The 13,163-nt window shown below is 50.5% G+C and overlaps 5 protein-coding genes across 5 annotated transcripts; all 5 read right to left on the minus strand.

Annotated features, from left to right (window-relative positions):
* Nucleotides 1-565: 565 nt before the first annotated feature.
* On the minus strand, nt 566-2,769 carry AUEXF2481DRAFT_32916 (uncharacterized protein; the record flags this gene model as incomplete). Its single annotated transcript, XM_013484567.1, has 9 exons — nt 566-946; nt 1,062-1,125; nt 1,168-1,269; nt 1,353-1,898; nt 1,953-2,160; nt 2,185-2,309; nt 2,363-2,462; nt 2,493-2,613; nt 2,668-2,769. The coding sequence occupies 9 exons, from the start codon at nt 2,767-2,769 to the stop codon at nt 566-568; spliced, it is 1,749 nt and encodes a 582-aa protein (XP_013340021.1).
* Nucleotides 2,770-5,493: 2,724 nt separating this feature from the next.
* On the minus strand, nt 5,494-5,880 carry AUEXF2481DRAFT_8405 (uncharacterized protein; the record flags this gene model as incomplete). The annotated part of the gene is made up of 1 exon (XM_013484545.1): nt 5,494-5,880. One exon carries the CDS (start codon nt 5,878-5,880, stop codon nt 5,494-5,496), a length of 387 nt encoding a protein of 128 aa, XP_013339999.1.
* Nucleotides 5,881-6,058: 178 nt separating this feature from the next.
* Nucleotides 6,059-7,898, minus strand: AUEXF2481DRAFT_8406 (uncharacterized protein; the record flags this gene model as incomplete). The annotated part of the gene is made up of 4 exons (XM_013484546.1): nt 6,059-7,361; nt 7,414-7,560; nt 7,612-7,820; nt 7,875-7,898. The coding sequence occupies 4 exons, from the start codon at nt 7,896-7,898 to the stop codon at nt 6,059-6,061; spliced, it is 1,683 nt and encodes a 560-aa protein (XP_013340000.1).
* A 1,259-nt stretch (nt 7,899-9,157) lies between these two features.
* AUEXF2481DRAFT_701778 (uncharacterized protein) lies at nt 9,158-10,921 on the minus strand (the record flags this gene model as incomplete). The annotated part of the gene is made up of 3 exons (XM_013484631.1): nt 9,974-10,921; nt 9,347-9,915; nt 9,158-9,287 (listed from the first exon to the last, which is right to left on the minus strand). The coding sequence occupies exons 1-3, from the start codon at nt 10,664-10,666 to the stop codon at nt 9,158-9,160; spliced, it is 1,392 nt and encodes a 463-aa protein (XP_013340085.1). The 5' UTR covers nt 10,667-10,921.
* A 796-nt stretch (nt 10,922-11,717) lies between these two features.
* On the minus strand, nt 11,718-12,314 carry AUEXF2481DRAFT_32919 (uncharacterized protein; the record flags this gene model as incomplete). Its single annotated transcript, XM_013484568.1, has 1 exon — nt 11,718-12,314. One exon carries the CDS (start codon nt 12,312-12,314, stop codon nt 11,718-11,720), a length of 597 nt encoding a protein of 198 aa, XP_013340022.1.
* Between the last annotated feature and the right edge of the window lie 849 nt (nt 12,315-13,163).

A 13,163-nucleotide genomic window follows, 5' to 3' on the forward strand; every position in this document is an offset into this window, starting at 1 on the left:
CCATATCGTCAGCAGATAACTGGGCTTAGCTCAGCTTGGTTGGAAAGAGGTCGATGTGCAGCCGCATATCACCATCTTCGTTAAGGACAACATTTTCTTGGCTACAATGTTGACAGGCATTAGTATACACAGAGTCCCTTGGAGCCTGACGATTTGAGCAATGAGGAACATGTGGGAAGGGCATGCATATCTGCTTTGTGATGAATCGGTGGCGAGAAGTTTTGATTCATGTATGCTTCACCCTCGTAGCATGATGAGCGATGTCGAACGGGCGTAGGTCTGTGATTAGATATGGTGGGAAAATCGGTGGACGATTCTGTAAGATGGCGAAGCCTGCGCGACGTTCATTGGCATATATCAAAGGACTGGAGCTACCTCGGTCTTGTATTTCAGTCTACGAATTTGACTTGTCTATCCGGAACGTGAACCAGGTTGTACATGGTGTTGAGTCATAGCCACCGTCCACGTCAACAATCAATATGCTTTGACCCTCAGGGAAGCGGAAGAAAAAAGCAGCAAGCTGAACGTCATGTCGTTCATCAGGTGCAATCAACGTAGACAGAGCTCAACTGAATGGCCACATCTTCTCCGTCTTCACCCTTGTATCATCAGTAGCGTACTTTGCAAAGACCTTCTCCTTTGCAATCTTCAGCAGCTCCTTGACTCGATCACAGTCTTCTGGTCTGACCGACCAATCTTGGGCAGCAAGATCCCCGACCTCATCGCGGACTATCTGCATGGCTGCATCTCCCTCCCTTTGTATCAGTAGAGATCTCTTGATGGCTTGTATCAACTTCCCAGGCGCCAACTCAGGGTCATCCTCCAGCACTTCAGCGATATCGGGTCGTTCGTTTCGGATGTAGTCAAGAGCGCGGGTGACGTATGTCAGCTCGTCCCCAGCGGGAATTCTCCATGCGTTCTCAAGCAGCGAGTGCTCCTTTGGTTGCTTGAAGGCGATAGCCAAAGAGATTTATCTACTATCTACGTCAGGAGACTGGGCCTAGAGATCATAGATTGTTTTTGGTCCTTCTGATGGAAAAAAGGGTGGTTGATCTATCTACTTGTATGCCGGTAGGACTTCTGCATGCTGCCAATTCAAGAAACAAAGGATCTTGCAAGGGTCTTCTGCATCGACGTAGATTGTTTCAGCTGTAACGTTGCGCTTACAAAGCGATGGCCTGGTCAAGGCGGAGTGCTGCAGGGTGATGTATGGGAGTATTGCTCGATACAGTTTGGCCGCTTTGATCAAGATTCGTGGATCTGAGCCCTCTGTAAAGCTTACATCTAGTCGCGTGAGCGGCTTACGTATCTGTGACAAGCGCCACTGGGCGCTCGTCCCATCTTCTTGTCACCTCGCTAGATACCACTCGGCGTTCTTTGAACGGCTAGGAGTTTTGATTGTCAGGAAGCTGAGCTTGTCATCAAGAGTCAGCACTTCGCCGCCAGTGATCTGCTCTCCCGTAGCTATAGTCAGCACGAATTCCTGCAGGCCGGCCAGACGAGAGGCGACCTCAAAAGCGGCGTCGAGACTGTAGTCATTGTCCTCGTGACCCATTGCGGTCGTAATATTGATGACCTCAAGGGCAGGCATCATGGCGAGCAGAGTTGCCAAACCCTTCTTGGTGGTGGTGGTGGAGACACTGGTGAGACCGGCGAGCGGGATGAAGAGCGAGGGTGAGTTGTCCAGTGAGAACATAGTCACGGCTTCGGGAACGTCATTCTTGGAAGTCGATACGCTCTTGAGACCGAGCTTGGTGGCCAGAGCGATTAAGACATCGATGTCGTTGACCAGGCCGGGACCGAGCTCGGCTTTCTTGAGGTGAGTAGCCTTGTTAATGAGCTCAAGAGGGGTGACATCTCCATCTTCGAGGATGACGGTAGTGTCTTGTTCTTTGTCGCTGTGCAGCGTCAGTTATCATTTACCAGTGGCGCGTCAGCAGAGGAATACGTACCTGGACTCGCCATGGCTGTGTTTCTCGCAATGCGATGAGCTGGCAAGAACGGCAGGGGTACTGATAGCCCTCAAGCGAGCGGTGTCGTTGGAAGTGGCCGGGTTGGAGTCATTGTGGGACAGCTCAGGAGCGTTAGAGTGGATGGCGAAATGCGACTCTTCAATAGTGGACGTTTCGCCGACCCACTCGGGAGGAGCGAGCTCTGGCTCTTGGTGACCAGCAGTGTATTAACTCATCGAAGAGACGCAAAGCGAGGGCATGAAGTCCTTCGAGGCAGAAGATTTGAACACGTCCGAGCCGTCAGACTCCTTGCTGTTCACCTCGCCCTCATCAAGGGGGTTTACTTCGATGACATGCCTGTAAGCAGTTAGTAGGGGTAAGATTGAAGATCGATGAGGATCAAGACTGACTCGAGGACCTTGTCGACATCTTTGTATGCGCCTGATGACGGGTTCGCGCGCAGGTATTGCGAGGCTGGCCTAGAAGAGGGCGAGACAATGCTGCGGCGCACTGTTCTGACCACCAGCTAGACGCGCTTACCACCTTTGACAGCAAATGCGCGTGTAGACTTGGCGCTGATTTGTGATGCACGAGTTTCGACAGTTTTGGTTGTGCGAGACCTAGGAAAAACAAAAGAGCTGGGCGGGTGTGGGTTCGCAGACTAGAGAGCGGTCTGTCGAGCAACTACCAATTTTCCGGCGCAGAAACCACCTACGACAACCAATCGTGCCGAAAGTTTTGTGGTATCATGGACAGGACTTGAATCTGAACTCGCTATGTGTAATGGCATGACTGAAAGCTTTTTGATTACTTGCATTACGATCAGAAAGTACAGACCTCAAACAGAACAAAGGAAGCATCGCCGGAAGTCACTAAATATCCAGAGCACTGACGAAAGGGCTCTCACAATGGTTTGCATGTCATATCAGTAGCTCCAGGCCAGATCAATGCTCGAAGAGACACTGGAGATAGCATCGCAATTGCGTTATATAGAGAAGAGCTTTTGGGATCTTTGCGATATGTCTTGACTACCGTCATAGCGACAAGAAAATGTCATATTACACCGAGGTCAACAGAGATTGTTGAAATCAAGAGCATCTATCTCTGGAAGACAAGACACTGCAGTCTTTCGTATTTCGTACCTCCTTCGCATTTCCAAGGTCCAAGATCGCTGCTAAGATTCATCCTTTACCACGAGACGTTTCCGTAAAATCAGTTTTCACGCGTCCGACAAAGAGTTCTGTGGCTTGGACCCACATCGACGTTCTTGGCTATACCCACTTACTGGACTGACGCATCCCCATGCCCATCTTACTGTTCTGTTGTGCAACGCATATGTTCATTGGAAAGGAAGGACTGTATTTGAGCAAAGCAAGAAAAAAAGAACCAAAACTCCAAGACCTATCCCGCGCTGCTTACCAAGAAAAGAAAGCTCCATGCAATGTCGTGCAGAGCAGGACCTCAAAGTCTAGAAGAACAAGAAGAGAAGCCAGAGACCGCCAAAACCCAACGCCATCCCTCAAAGCTCCATGCACAAATGTGCAGAGCATGGTGCGATCCCTAGCAAGCAAGAGCAAAAGGAAAGAAAAGACCGGAACGTCGAAGTGTGAGCGAGGAATCAAGAAAACGTTGACCATGAAAGCGTCAGTGGACAAGAGAGTGTCAAATGCTGGGCCTGATGACCTCTGCTGTGGTAAGAGTGCGAGGGCCAAAACCTCAAATAAAAGGGTTGTGAGGAGTGAAGTGGAGCGTCTCGATGTTGGGTCCAAGAGCTAGCATGTCAGTACCAGTGACCGTGGACGGGCATGCAGCACCTATCTCGAACAGACAAAGTTCGGGAAGACGAGCGGCAACCTTGAAGATACTTGAGTAGCTACCATTGTCGTGCCAGCTACTAATTATTCTGGCATCGATGTTCTGGAGTTTGGGTGCGAGGCCCACCATGTAGCCGAGGACGTTTTTGTCACTCCAGATAATTAGGCTGACAAGAGAGGGGAATGTAGAAATCGACGTGTCGATGTAACGACCAAACTGTCTGCTGAGGGTAGGGCTTCAGATTTTCAGGTCCCTAAGAAGGGGTTTGCGGGCAAGTAGGCTTAGAAGCTCCAAGTCGTGGGCCATGCCGTTACTGAGACAGATCGAGCGGAGGTTGCAGGAGCTCTCGATTACCTTGAGAAGACTACCGTGCTTGTAGTCGTGGAGAGCGGAGAGGTACAGGCTCTCGAGTAGTGGGCAATATCTAAAGATATACAGCAGCCAGTCTGGCTGGTCGGCCGGAGACAGAGCCTGGAGAGGGGCGGGGGTTGCGTAGCTCTGAACACTGATGTGCTTGAGTGTTGAGGGCAGCAGGGTAAATAAGTCATCCCAGACGGCGTTACGGAGGTAAAGGTTACCAATGGTAACGCGCTCGAGGCGACGGAGAGATGGAATTCGCGCAAGACCCGCACGATCCTAGACCGTCACCTCTCGTATGCAATTCTTGCAGACTGGCAGCCTGTCTAGGCTCAGGCGAGCAAGCATGTGGGCTTTAGTCACAGAACGCCAGGTCTGACGGATAGTCTGTTTGAACCAGAAATCATCCACACCCACGGTCTTGAGCAAAGTCCTCCCGTCGCACATCTCCAAGATCGAGGATAGAAGCTCAGGTGAGCCAAGTAGGCGGTCTCGCAGCGAGAGATCATCAACATTGTCATCATCCGTGGAGTTGCCGATCTCACTGTTGGATCTGAAGTGCGTCGGCAGTCAGTGTTCTGTTTGCTGGACAGGGGTATGTACAAAAGCTTACTCAGGGCTCTTCCCGCCGTTATGAGATCAAGCCTGTTATCCACAGACAATATAATGTAAGACAGCTTCTTTGTCATGGAGTGATTAAGGAAAAAATCAAAGAAAAAACGCCATGCCTAACCATAGACGACCAGCCGAGAAGGCTACAGCTTCTTCTCTCCTTTTTCCTGTCGAACGCCTGGTTACACTTCTCTTGTTTGTGGCGCTTCTGATGTGCTGCTAGAGAAGATATCAGTGATACTCAACTTGCGGCCCAGGAGATATGACTCACTTTTTCCATTCGGGAGTTGGAGATACTGGCAGTCTTCCTACTTTTGTTCCTACTTGACGGTGTTGCTGATTTTCCAATGTCATGCCGTAATGACGAAAGCTGCGAATGCAGGTGTCATCTTGTCATATTGGAGGGATGTGGCAAGTGTTCCCGATAAGTCTTTCCAGAGTTTTCCTGCATGTCGTATCAGTATTCGTTATTGTTGTTGTTGTAGGCTGAAAGCATTTGTTTGCTGAGTTACTCACCCTCTCTTCTTGTGGTTCGCTGCCGACGCTTTTCTTGTTGTGATGCGCTGCCTCTTCTTTCATGAACTTCTAATGCTCGTCGGTATTCTCGACTGATTTGAGAAGAACTGCATGGATGTGATGTGAGACGAAAGGGGTGAGAGATCTAGGAACGGTCAGCAAAAGCTTGTGGTGGGGATTTTGACCCGCATCAGGGGGTGCAGAATACATACAAGGATGTAGCAAGCCTGGCTCAGGGCCATCAGCGTCGCTCGGTAGATTTCTTCTTTACGATGAAGGCGGTTCCTTGGTTGTAGGTGTCCTTGACAACGGTCGATTCGGACGTGGTGGCATCAATGCTTTCGTCTTCGGAGTCATCCGCCTTGCCGTCCTCGCTCTCGTGGTCGCGGAACTCATCGCTGATCTGAGACTCAAGGTCGTCGAGCCAGTCGCCACTGGTCTTCTCTGGCTTTGCAAGGTACTCGTCGCTAATGATCAGATCACGACTCTTCCACTTTATTTTGTCAGGGGCAAAAGGGCAGTTACTTCCCAGCCAAGCATCCCTAGGGACGACGACTTGACGTACGGCAAGCACAGGAGCAGGAGTCGTGACACTGAGCCACATGCGAGGAATTGCAAAGTTTGCCATCTGATTAGTGATGGTGCGCATCAGGACCCACTCCTGCCAAGTCAGATCGATCTTCGTACACTGAAGGATGATGACGAAATGCTGGAGTCCAAGCAGGGAGACGACAAAAAGACGGGCAGAAGTGAAATAAAAGTCAAGCAAAAGCGCTTTTTCATAACCACATAACCACAACAAACATCTACAAAGCCTTCGTAATGGCATCCATCTTCTTCCTAAAGAAACCCCCTTGCTCAACATCCATCCCACTAGAGAACACATCGACTTCCTTGCCATGACTAACCACATTTGCCAAATCCTCCTCATCAGGCTCAGGAGCCTCCAACCAGCTTCCCACAGGATTAGGCGCTGCAACAGGCCAAACAGTGCAAAGAGCCCAATACACACCACCAGAGACCAAGAAACCTGTGAAGAAATTGAGACGATAGATATAAGTTGCACCGATGGGCACGGAAGCTCCACAAGCGCCGGCGAAACCAACAACATTGATGAGGATACCGCAGATGTAAGCCACGTAACCACGCCATTGAATGCCAAGGCGACCATAGTAAGGACCATTGACATCAGCGGAGTAAAGGTCGCGAGCTTGGAGGTATCCCTTTCTGACGCAGTAGTAGTCGATAATCATGGGTCCAGCGATAGCAGACAAGAAAACCGAGTAAGCAGAGAGGTAAGTAGTGAAGGTACTAGAGCCAGCGACAAATTGCCAGGGACAGATGACGATACCAATGACGGCGCAGATGTACCCACCACGGCGGATGTTGATGTAGCGAGGAAGCAAGGCTGTCAAATCTGTACCGGCAGAGATGGAGTTGGCAGCGATGTTTGTACCGAGTTGAGCGACCACAAAGGCAGCGGCGATGAGGAAGACTCCAGCTCTTGCGCCAGCGCTGCCATGGCCATCTTCAGTAATGAAGGCATTGAGGAGTTGTAGAGGGTTCCATACGGCACCGAGCTCGGGATAGATGACTGCGGAAGCAGAGCCGACGAGAATACCGATAAGAGAGGTAAGGCCGAAGCCAAGAGGAATGGTGATGAACTGAGGTAACAAAGCATCGCTAGGCTTGCTTGCAAAACGAGAGAAATCAGGATCATTGACGATAAGGGTGGCGAAGTTGGACACGGAAGACATGATGCCAGTAATGATGGCCCAAGCGAGCTTCGATCCCTTGACCTTGGCAGGCTGATTGATAATTTCTCCTGCACCTCCCGCTCTGACAAGAGCCCAGACGAGGAAAGCGATTCCGGCTGTAGGTGCGACGACGGCCTTGACGGTGAAGAGATGGCGGACTTTGTGGACGGGGAACCAGATGAAGGGAAGCGAGCCGGCCCAGAAGAGGATGAAGCCGATAAGATAGTTGACGGTGCCGCCGAGGGCAATCTCTTTTGTCAAGGAAGGACGGGTGCCGAAAGATGGCCAGATGGCGAGAATCATGAGGTAGACGCACTCGCCGCCGATCCAACCTTGAACACCATACCAGATGCTAGTAGTTCGTCAGAGGATGTACGAGCCAGACTTCTCTGTTCGTGACTTACCACGCCATCAGTGCTCTGTTCAGGACGGGCCACAATGAACCGTAGATACCGAATGAAGATCGGTTCATGACAGGAAAGGAAATGTGGTAGACAGCACCGACGCGGCCAGTCAAGCAAATGAAGAAAGCAGAGATAGTGTAGCCAACCCTAGAGACATGTCAGATATCATTTTACAACGTGATGTCGGTATCGACATACCAGACGCAAATCCAAGCCTGCCACCATGACAGCCCGACGTCAAGAGAAGAAGCAGCAATCATCCAGGTGTTGATGTTGAACGAGTCGGCAATCCAGAAGCCCACAAAGTTGAAGGCGCTCCATTGGCGACGCTCAGGCTCGACGATCTTCAAGTCATGGTTGGTGAGGAAGAGCTCATTGTTAGACAAGCCATTGTCATGCTCAACTTCCTAAGGCTTGTCAGTCTCTTGCCATCAGATCGAGTTGACGTCGTCGCGACTTACAAGTTTCTGCAGAATGGAAGGCATGTTGCAATAGCGGAGTATCGCGTGTCTCGAAAGCAGAAATGCAGCGACCTACAAGTCCTATAAGAACATGCCCGGCAATGGTCGTCGTTATATGAGACGTCCCTCGAGCTGAGGTCAAAGCGCAGCAAAAGGATGGGGATGTGGCTGAAGGCTGATCGAACGGCGTCACCAAAACCTTAGATAAGGCGACAGCTCCAACATCCAGGCAACTCCCCGGTCGCTCTAGAAGGCGAAGAAGGACGCAAAGAAGAGCAAGAAAATCTGGAGCCAGTCTGGGGCAGTCGCAATTCCAACCTCACGTCCTGAACTTGTCAAAAGGTAGCAAGAGGTCGCATACTGTTCAAAGTGTTGCCATTACGCAAGCCGATCGAGTAAAAGCTGAAGCCCGGCGAACCAATAACTTCATCGCTCAACGACGCTTGGCCAGCGAAATCCAAGCGACTTGGCTTATTGGTGTATCTCTCTATCTTTGGTCTCTTTTGTCGAGTGATATAGGTGCGGCGGGCGTGTTACTCGATGTGATCGAGCAAAAACATGGAGACAAGGTTTTTCGCCACCACGTTTGACTTTTTGCGGCGTCTTCCATAGCCCTTATCTCGGTAGCTGGTGGAGAGGTGACGGCACGCGACAGTGTTTTGAGAGGTTCTGGTATCTGGGAGGACTTCTCTCCTGCATCTCCGACATGATTACATCGTGTTGCCCGACTGCTTTGGTAAGATTGGTGGTTGTCAAGTCTGTATGAGGACTATCATGCTTGGAATTTGCGACCGGCAAGATTTCGCCAAGACTGGTTGCCAAACTCACCACCCTGACTGTGATCATTCTCACCACCGGCGACACCTCGTGGGAGTTCTGATTTCCGTTAGCGGCAGTCGAGGCAGACCTTGGTGCACCGCTTAGCGATGCATCCACTACTGCGCTGAAGCTACTTGTGTAATCGACTATTCTCTCGTTCTTTCTTGCTCTTCTGTGCTTGCAAAGTGCAAGCATTCTTCCTCATAGTATCTGCTCGTCTAAAATTGACCTTTGTGACCATCATAGACGCTTTGTCAGTCACTGCAGACCCTTCTTCTCTGAACCTCTCACGTGGCGCATCTTATCTAAGCTTTTCTCTCTCATCGATGTGATGTTCGAAGATACCGTCGGGCGACACCGATGACTTCTGTTCTCGCGGAACTTCTGGCAGACCTTGTCACACCCGAAAAGGATGCGATCACTACTGCGCGCAAGTCCATCTCTTTCATCGTCTCGTCAAGTTTTCAATTCTCCTTGAGATCTCCCCATGTAGTTTGGACAAGTTTGGAGAACTCGTTACCAGCGGATTTGAACGTCTCGAGCTTCGGTGCGTGATACTTGATGATAGAAACAAGCTTCTTGACTCTGTCGTTGCTACAGCAAAGCACAAGTCAGCAGGTGATCCGAAACGATTAGGTCAAAAGGTCACTTACACTCTTGGACTACCGGCAAAGTCATACAAGCAACTGAGTTCCAGAGAAAGCAGCTCCGAAAACAGCACCATTGCGGTGATGCCGTCGAGAACCAAGACATCGAAAGCACCGCAAACAATTAAGGTACTGAGAGAGCGGCAAGATATTCCCATAGAGACGAGAAGTTCCATGTCCCAGGAAGCGAACTTGATGTTGGGGTTGAGGATTTCTAGGTTAAACAGTGCCGCCACGGTGTTGATCAGGGCAGAGTTGCAGTAAATGTCTGCATGGACATCGGTGAGATCTTCAGTATCTTGGCCACGAATGTCGAGTCGTCGCAGACTGGTGAGGTGAGCGAGAGCTGCGAAGTCATTGGCACTCAGATGATGCTCTTGAGGGTATTCGATAATCAAGTGCGACAGCTGATCGTGATAGCGTAGCGCATTGAAGATGGAAGTTGGACCGAGGACAGTCAACAACCACTGAATGCCTGGTACATGTGGCAGTATCATGATAAGAGATTCGGCCTCGATCTTCATTCCAAAGCACGCGGAAGTATCCGAATGGATTGTCGCCGTTGTTAAACAAGGCTGAGCGAGCATGAGAGGTGGTGATGGTGCCATTTAGTATAACGCTGCGAAGACGGACATGGGAAGCTACGTGCTTGAAGCTGGATTCGTCGATCAGATTGTCGGTGTCGGCAGTCGCCAACCAAAGTTGGTCCAGACGCTGGCAGGAGTCGAGCAGCTTGACAAGTTCCGAAGGTGTCGCACCAGTCACGGCAGAGGCGATACGAAGCTCCTCAAGACCGACACACTCATCAGCTAAACGAGGCAGGAAGTTACCGGTGGAAAAGTTGCCGACTGATGGCATGGGTCGGTGCAGGTAGAGGCCTTTGAGCGTAGGAACAATCAGATGGTTCAGCAAGACATGGCAACCAACGAGAGAGGTGGGTGGACGACGAGGATCCTGGACACCATCATACGTGATGTCCAGATATTGGGGGAGGGGCAGAGGGATGTTGTTCAGGGGAGGGAGCAGGCTCACCGAGCTGATCTCAAAGCTCAATTTGGTGATCTGCGCGGCGTATACCTGCAGACGGCCGTCGCGAGCACGCAGCATTCGGCCAACCTGCTTGTTGTCGGGGCCGACATCAGACCAGAGATATCTGATGGCTTGCTCGAACATCACCCTGTTGGCGCAAGCGACTGAAACCAGCGTCGGCTTGTCATTGCTCACAAAGTCCAGAATCCTGGCGATGATCTCGGCAGGAAGCACCGGAAGGGGGCGAGTGTTGGTGTGATCGACTTGCGCCATCGCTGTCATCAAGGGGTCTGGCATGGAATCGAGCCAGGAATTGACCAAGTCGTTGTGGATCTTGTATGGCGATGCTCAAGGAAGACGGAGAAGAGTTGACGCACGAGATTGAGATGGCGCGTTGTTTGCGGAAGTTGTGGTTGACGAGGGGCGGCGCGAATAGGTGAAACACAGTAGTGAAAGTGCGGCAACCAATTCTCCAACTCGAAATCTTGCATCATGCGGGCTAGCCAACAGAACAGTGGAGCGAGTCTCGCAATACACTCATCTTCATTACCTCCTGCTATGCTACTATTGAGCCTTCAAACTCGTTCTCTATCTGGGAACTCCTCCCTTTCATCAATGTGGTAAGATGCACGGAGACTTCTACTCGTCGTAGAGGTATCGCGAGATCTTGATCATCAAGCATCCCATCATCTTGCCTCTCATGCCGGCCTTGCTGTACCTTACTGTCACTCCCTATATCCGAGTTGATCGATCGAGCTCCTTGATTGCTTTCAAGAACGATTTGAACTTGCATTAATCGTCTGCTACGATGTATACCTTCGACTGCCCCGTCATCTGCTACCTTCTGGCAGAATTGTGTCAGTACTCTCTGACAACGTGCGTCTCCCTCGTAGCTGCTGTTGAAATGCAGGGTGATTTGTAGTAATTAGTGCTTGTCTGCCGGGAAAGCCGAGCAAAAGTAAGACAGACACCTCTATTGCCTTAGACAAAGAACAAAATCAGTTCTTCCTGACAGCGTGATCATCCTGTATAGCTGCTGACAAAATGCAGAGTGATCTGTAGTCATCAGTGCTAGTCTTCCGGGAAAGCAGAGCAAGAAATAGACACATACATCTGTCACATCGAACAAAGAGCAAAAAGAGCATGTATACGATTCTGGCTAGACCCTGAGTGACGTGGATGATGAGAATGGAGGATGGGGCATGTCGATACCATCATGACTATCGATACGACCAACTCTGATGTTTTCTTGCCACGTAATATCCTCTCCAATCGCTTTAGCCTGTAATTTCCTTTCGAATCCTTGGTTCCCCTGTTCCTTACTTCTCGCGATACACCCATTGGCCGATTATTCGACTCGTATCAAAGTCTGTCCAAGGGCCTCTAGGAGTGGCATGCAACTGGAAGTGTGCAGAAGAGCGGTCTCGGTGACATTGCTCAAGTTAAGGGTAGTCAAGCCACGTAGTGAGAGGGTTGTGAGTTGTAGCATGCTTCCTAGAGTTCCGAGATCGTCGCTGAGGGCGGGCAGAAACCTTTCTGTCGTACCTCCCTCGATTACGAGGGTGTTGAGCAGTGGTTGGATAAGACTGCTGACATCAACAGTCCCTCCGTGGCCGAGAAGAAAGCTTTGTTTGATTTTGAGAGCCTGGAGACCAGGAAATCCGAGATTGGATAGATTGGGGTGGTTGTTTGAGACGCTGATCGTGAACGTCATTCGCCGGATGAGATTGGCGTACAATTGTTGTTCATCTAAATAACAAGCCCCAAGATGCTGTATGGTTGGAAAACCGCGGTGATTGACTCTCCTCCATCTGATCCGACTGGTCTCCATGCGCCATTGTGTGTTGACTTGTGTCGCTCCGGCGGCCTCGTGGATGTCGATGGCGGCGAAACCTATTGTGATGCTGAGTACTTCCAGTGGAAGGCGAGCACTAGGATCGGACATAATAAGTTGATCATGTGGGTGATCGGCCAAAAGTGATAATAAGTAGGGGAACAGTGTGCATACGCTGATCTGATGTTCACGTCTGCGCCTAGTGCAGGAGTCGCTCGAAAACCGCAACAAACATGGACGCACTCAAAATCATCTCGCGAACGCCAAGCCATACTACGAACATGCCACTTCTGGGACTGATACTTCAAGCTCCCTCAAGAGGTACTTGGTCACTATCTGGGAATCTACGACACCTTTATCAACGTTTTGGGGCAATGGACCTCCAAGATCAAGAAGGTCAGGTCGATCCATTGCATCCGGGTGGAGTATACTATGGTCTTGTGTCTTGCTGCCATCTCTCCAGTACGTATCTTCGTGGTCAACCTACCATATCTTTCTGTCCTTCTCACTGTGACTCTCGCGCTATTGGACGAGGTATAAGAACCTCCAACATACTGCGCGAACATCAACAGCCTTTGGCACATTTCGTGCGATATGGACGGGGAACTCTCCAACTGCTCCTTTCACTCTGCTAATACACAGACCTTCATAAAAGATATCAAAGCCATCAGAGCTTGCCTGCAAATCGGGGCGCGAGATAGAGAGATGTCGCTCTAGATGTCACGACTGCCATCTCCCGTGAGAGCCCAGGATGGGGGACACAAACATAAAGTCAGCGCTTTATCGAGCTGCGATATATGCTTCAAGAGTGGATATCGCCTGCTGGGTCAGTGTTGATCTGCCTGCTGACACCCCGAAAGAATCGAGACACTCTCATCATATCTTGTGTGAGGTGGAATGGTTGTAAATGATACAGTTACGCTGAATTGTCAGACTGAGAAGCGACCGACTTACAAGCAC

This window comes from Aureobasidium subglaciale (genome assembly GCF_000721755.1).
Source record: "Aureobasidium subglaciale EXF-2481 unplaced genomic scaffold scaffold_28, whole genome shotgun sequence".
NCBI lineage: Eukaryota > Fungi > Ascomycota > Dothideomycetes > Dothideales > Saccotheciaceae > Aureobasidium > Aureobasidium subglaciale.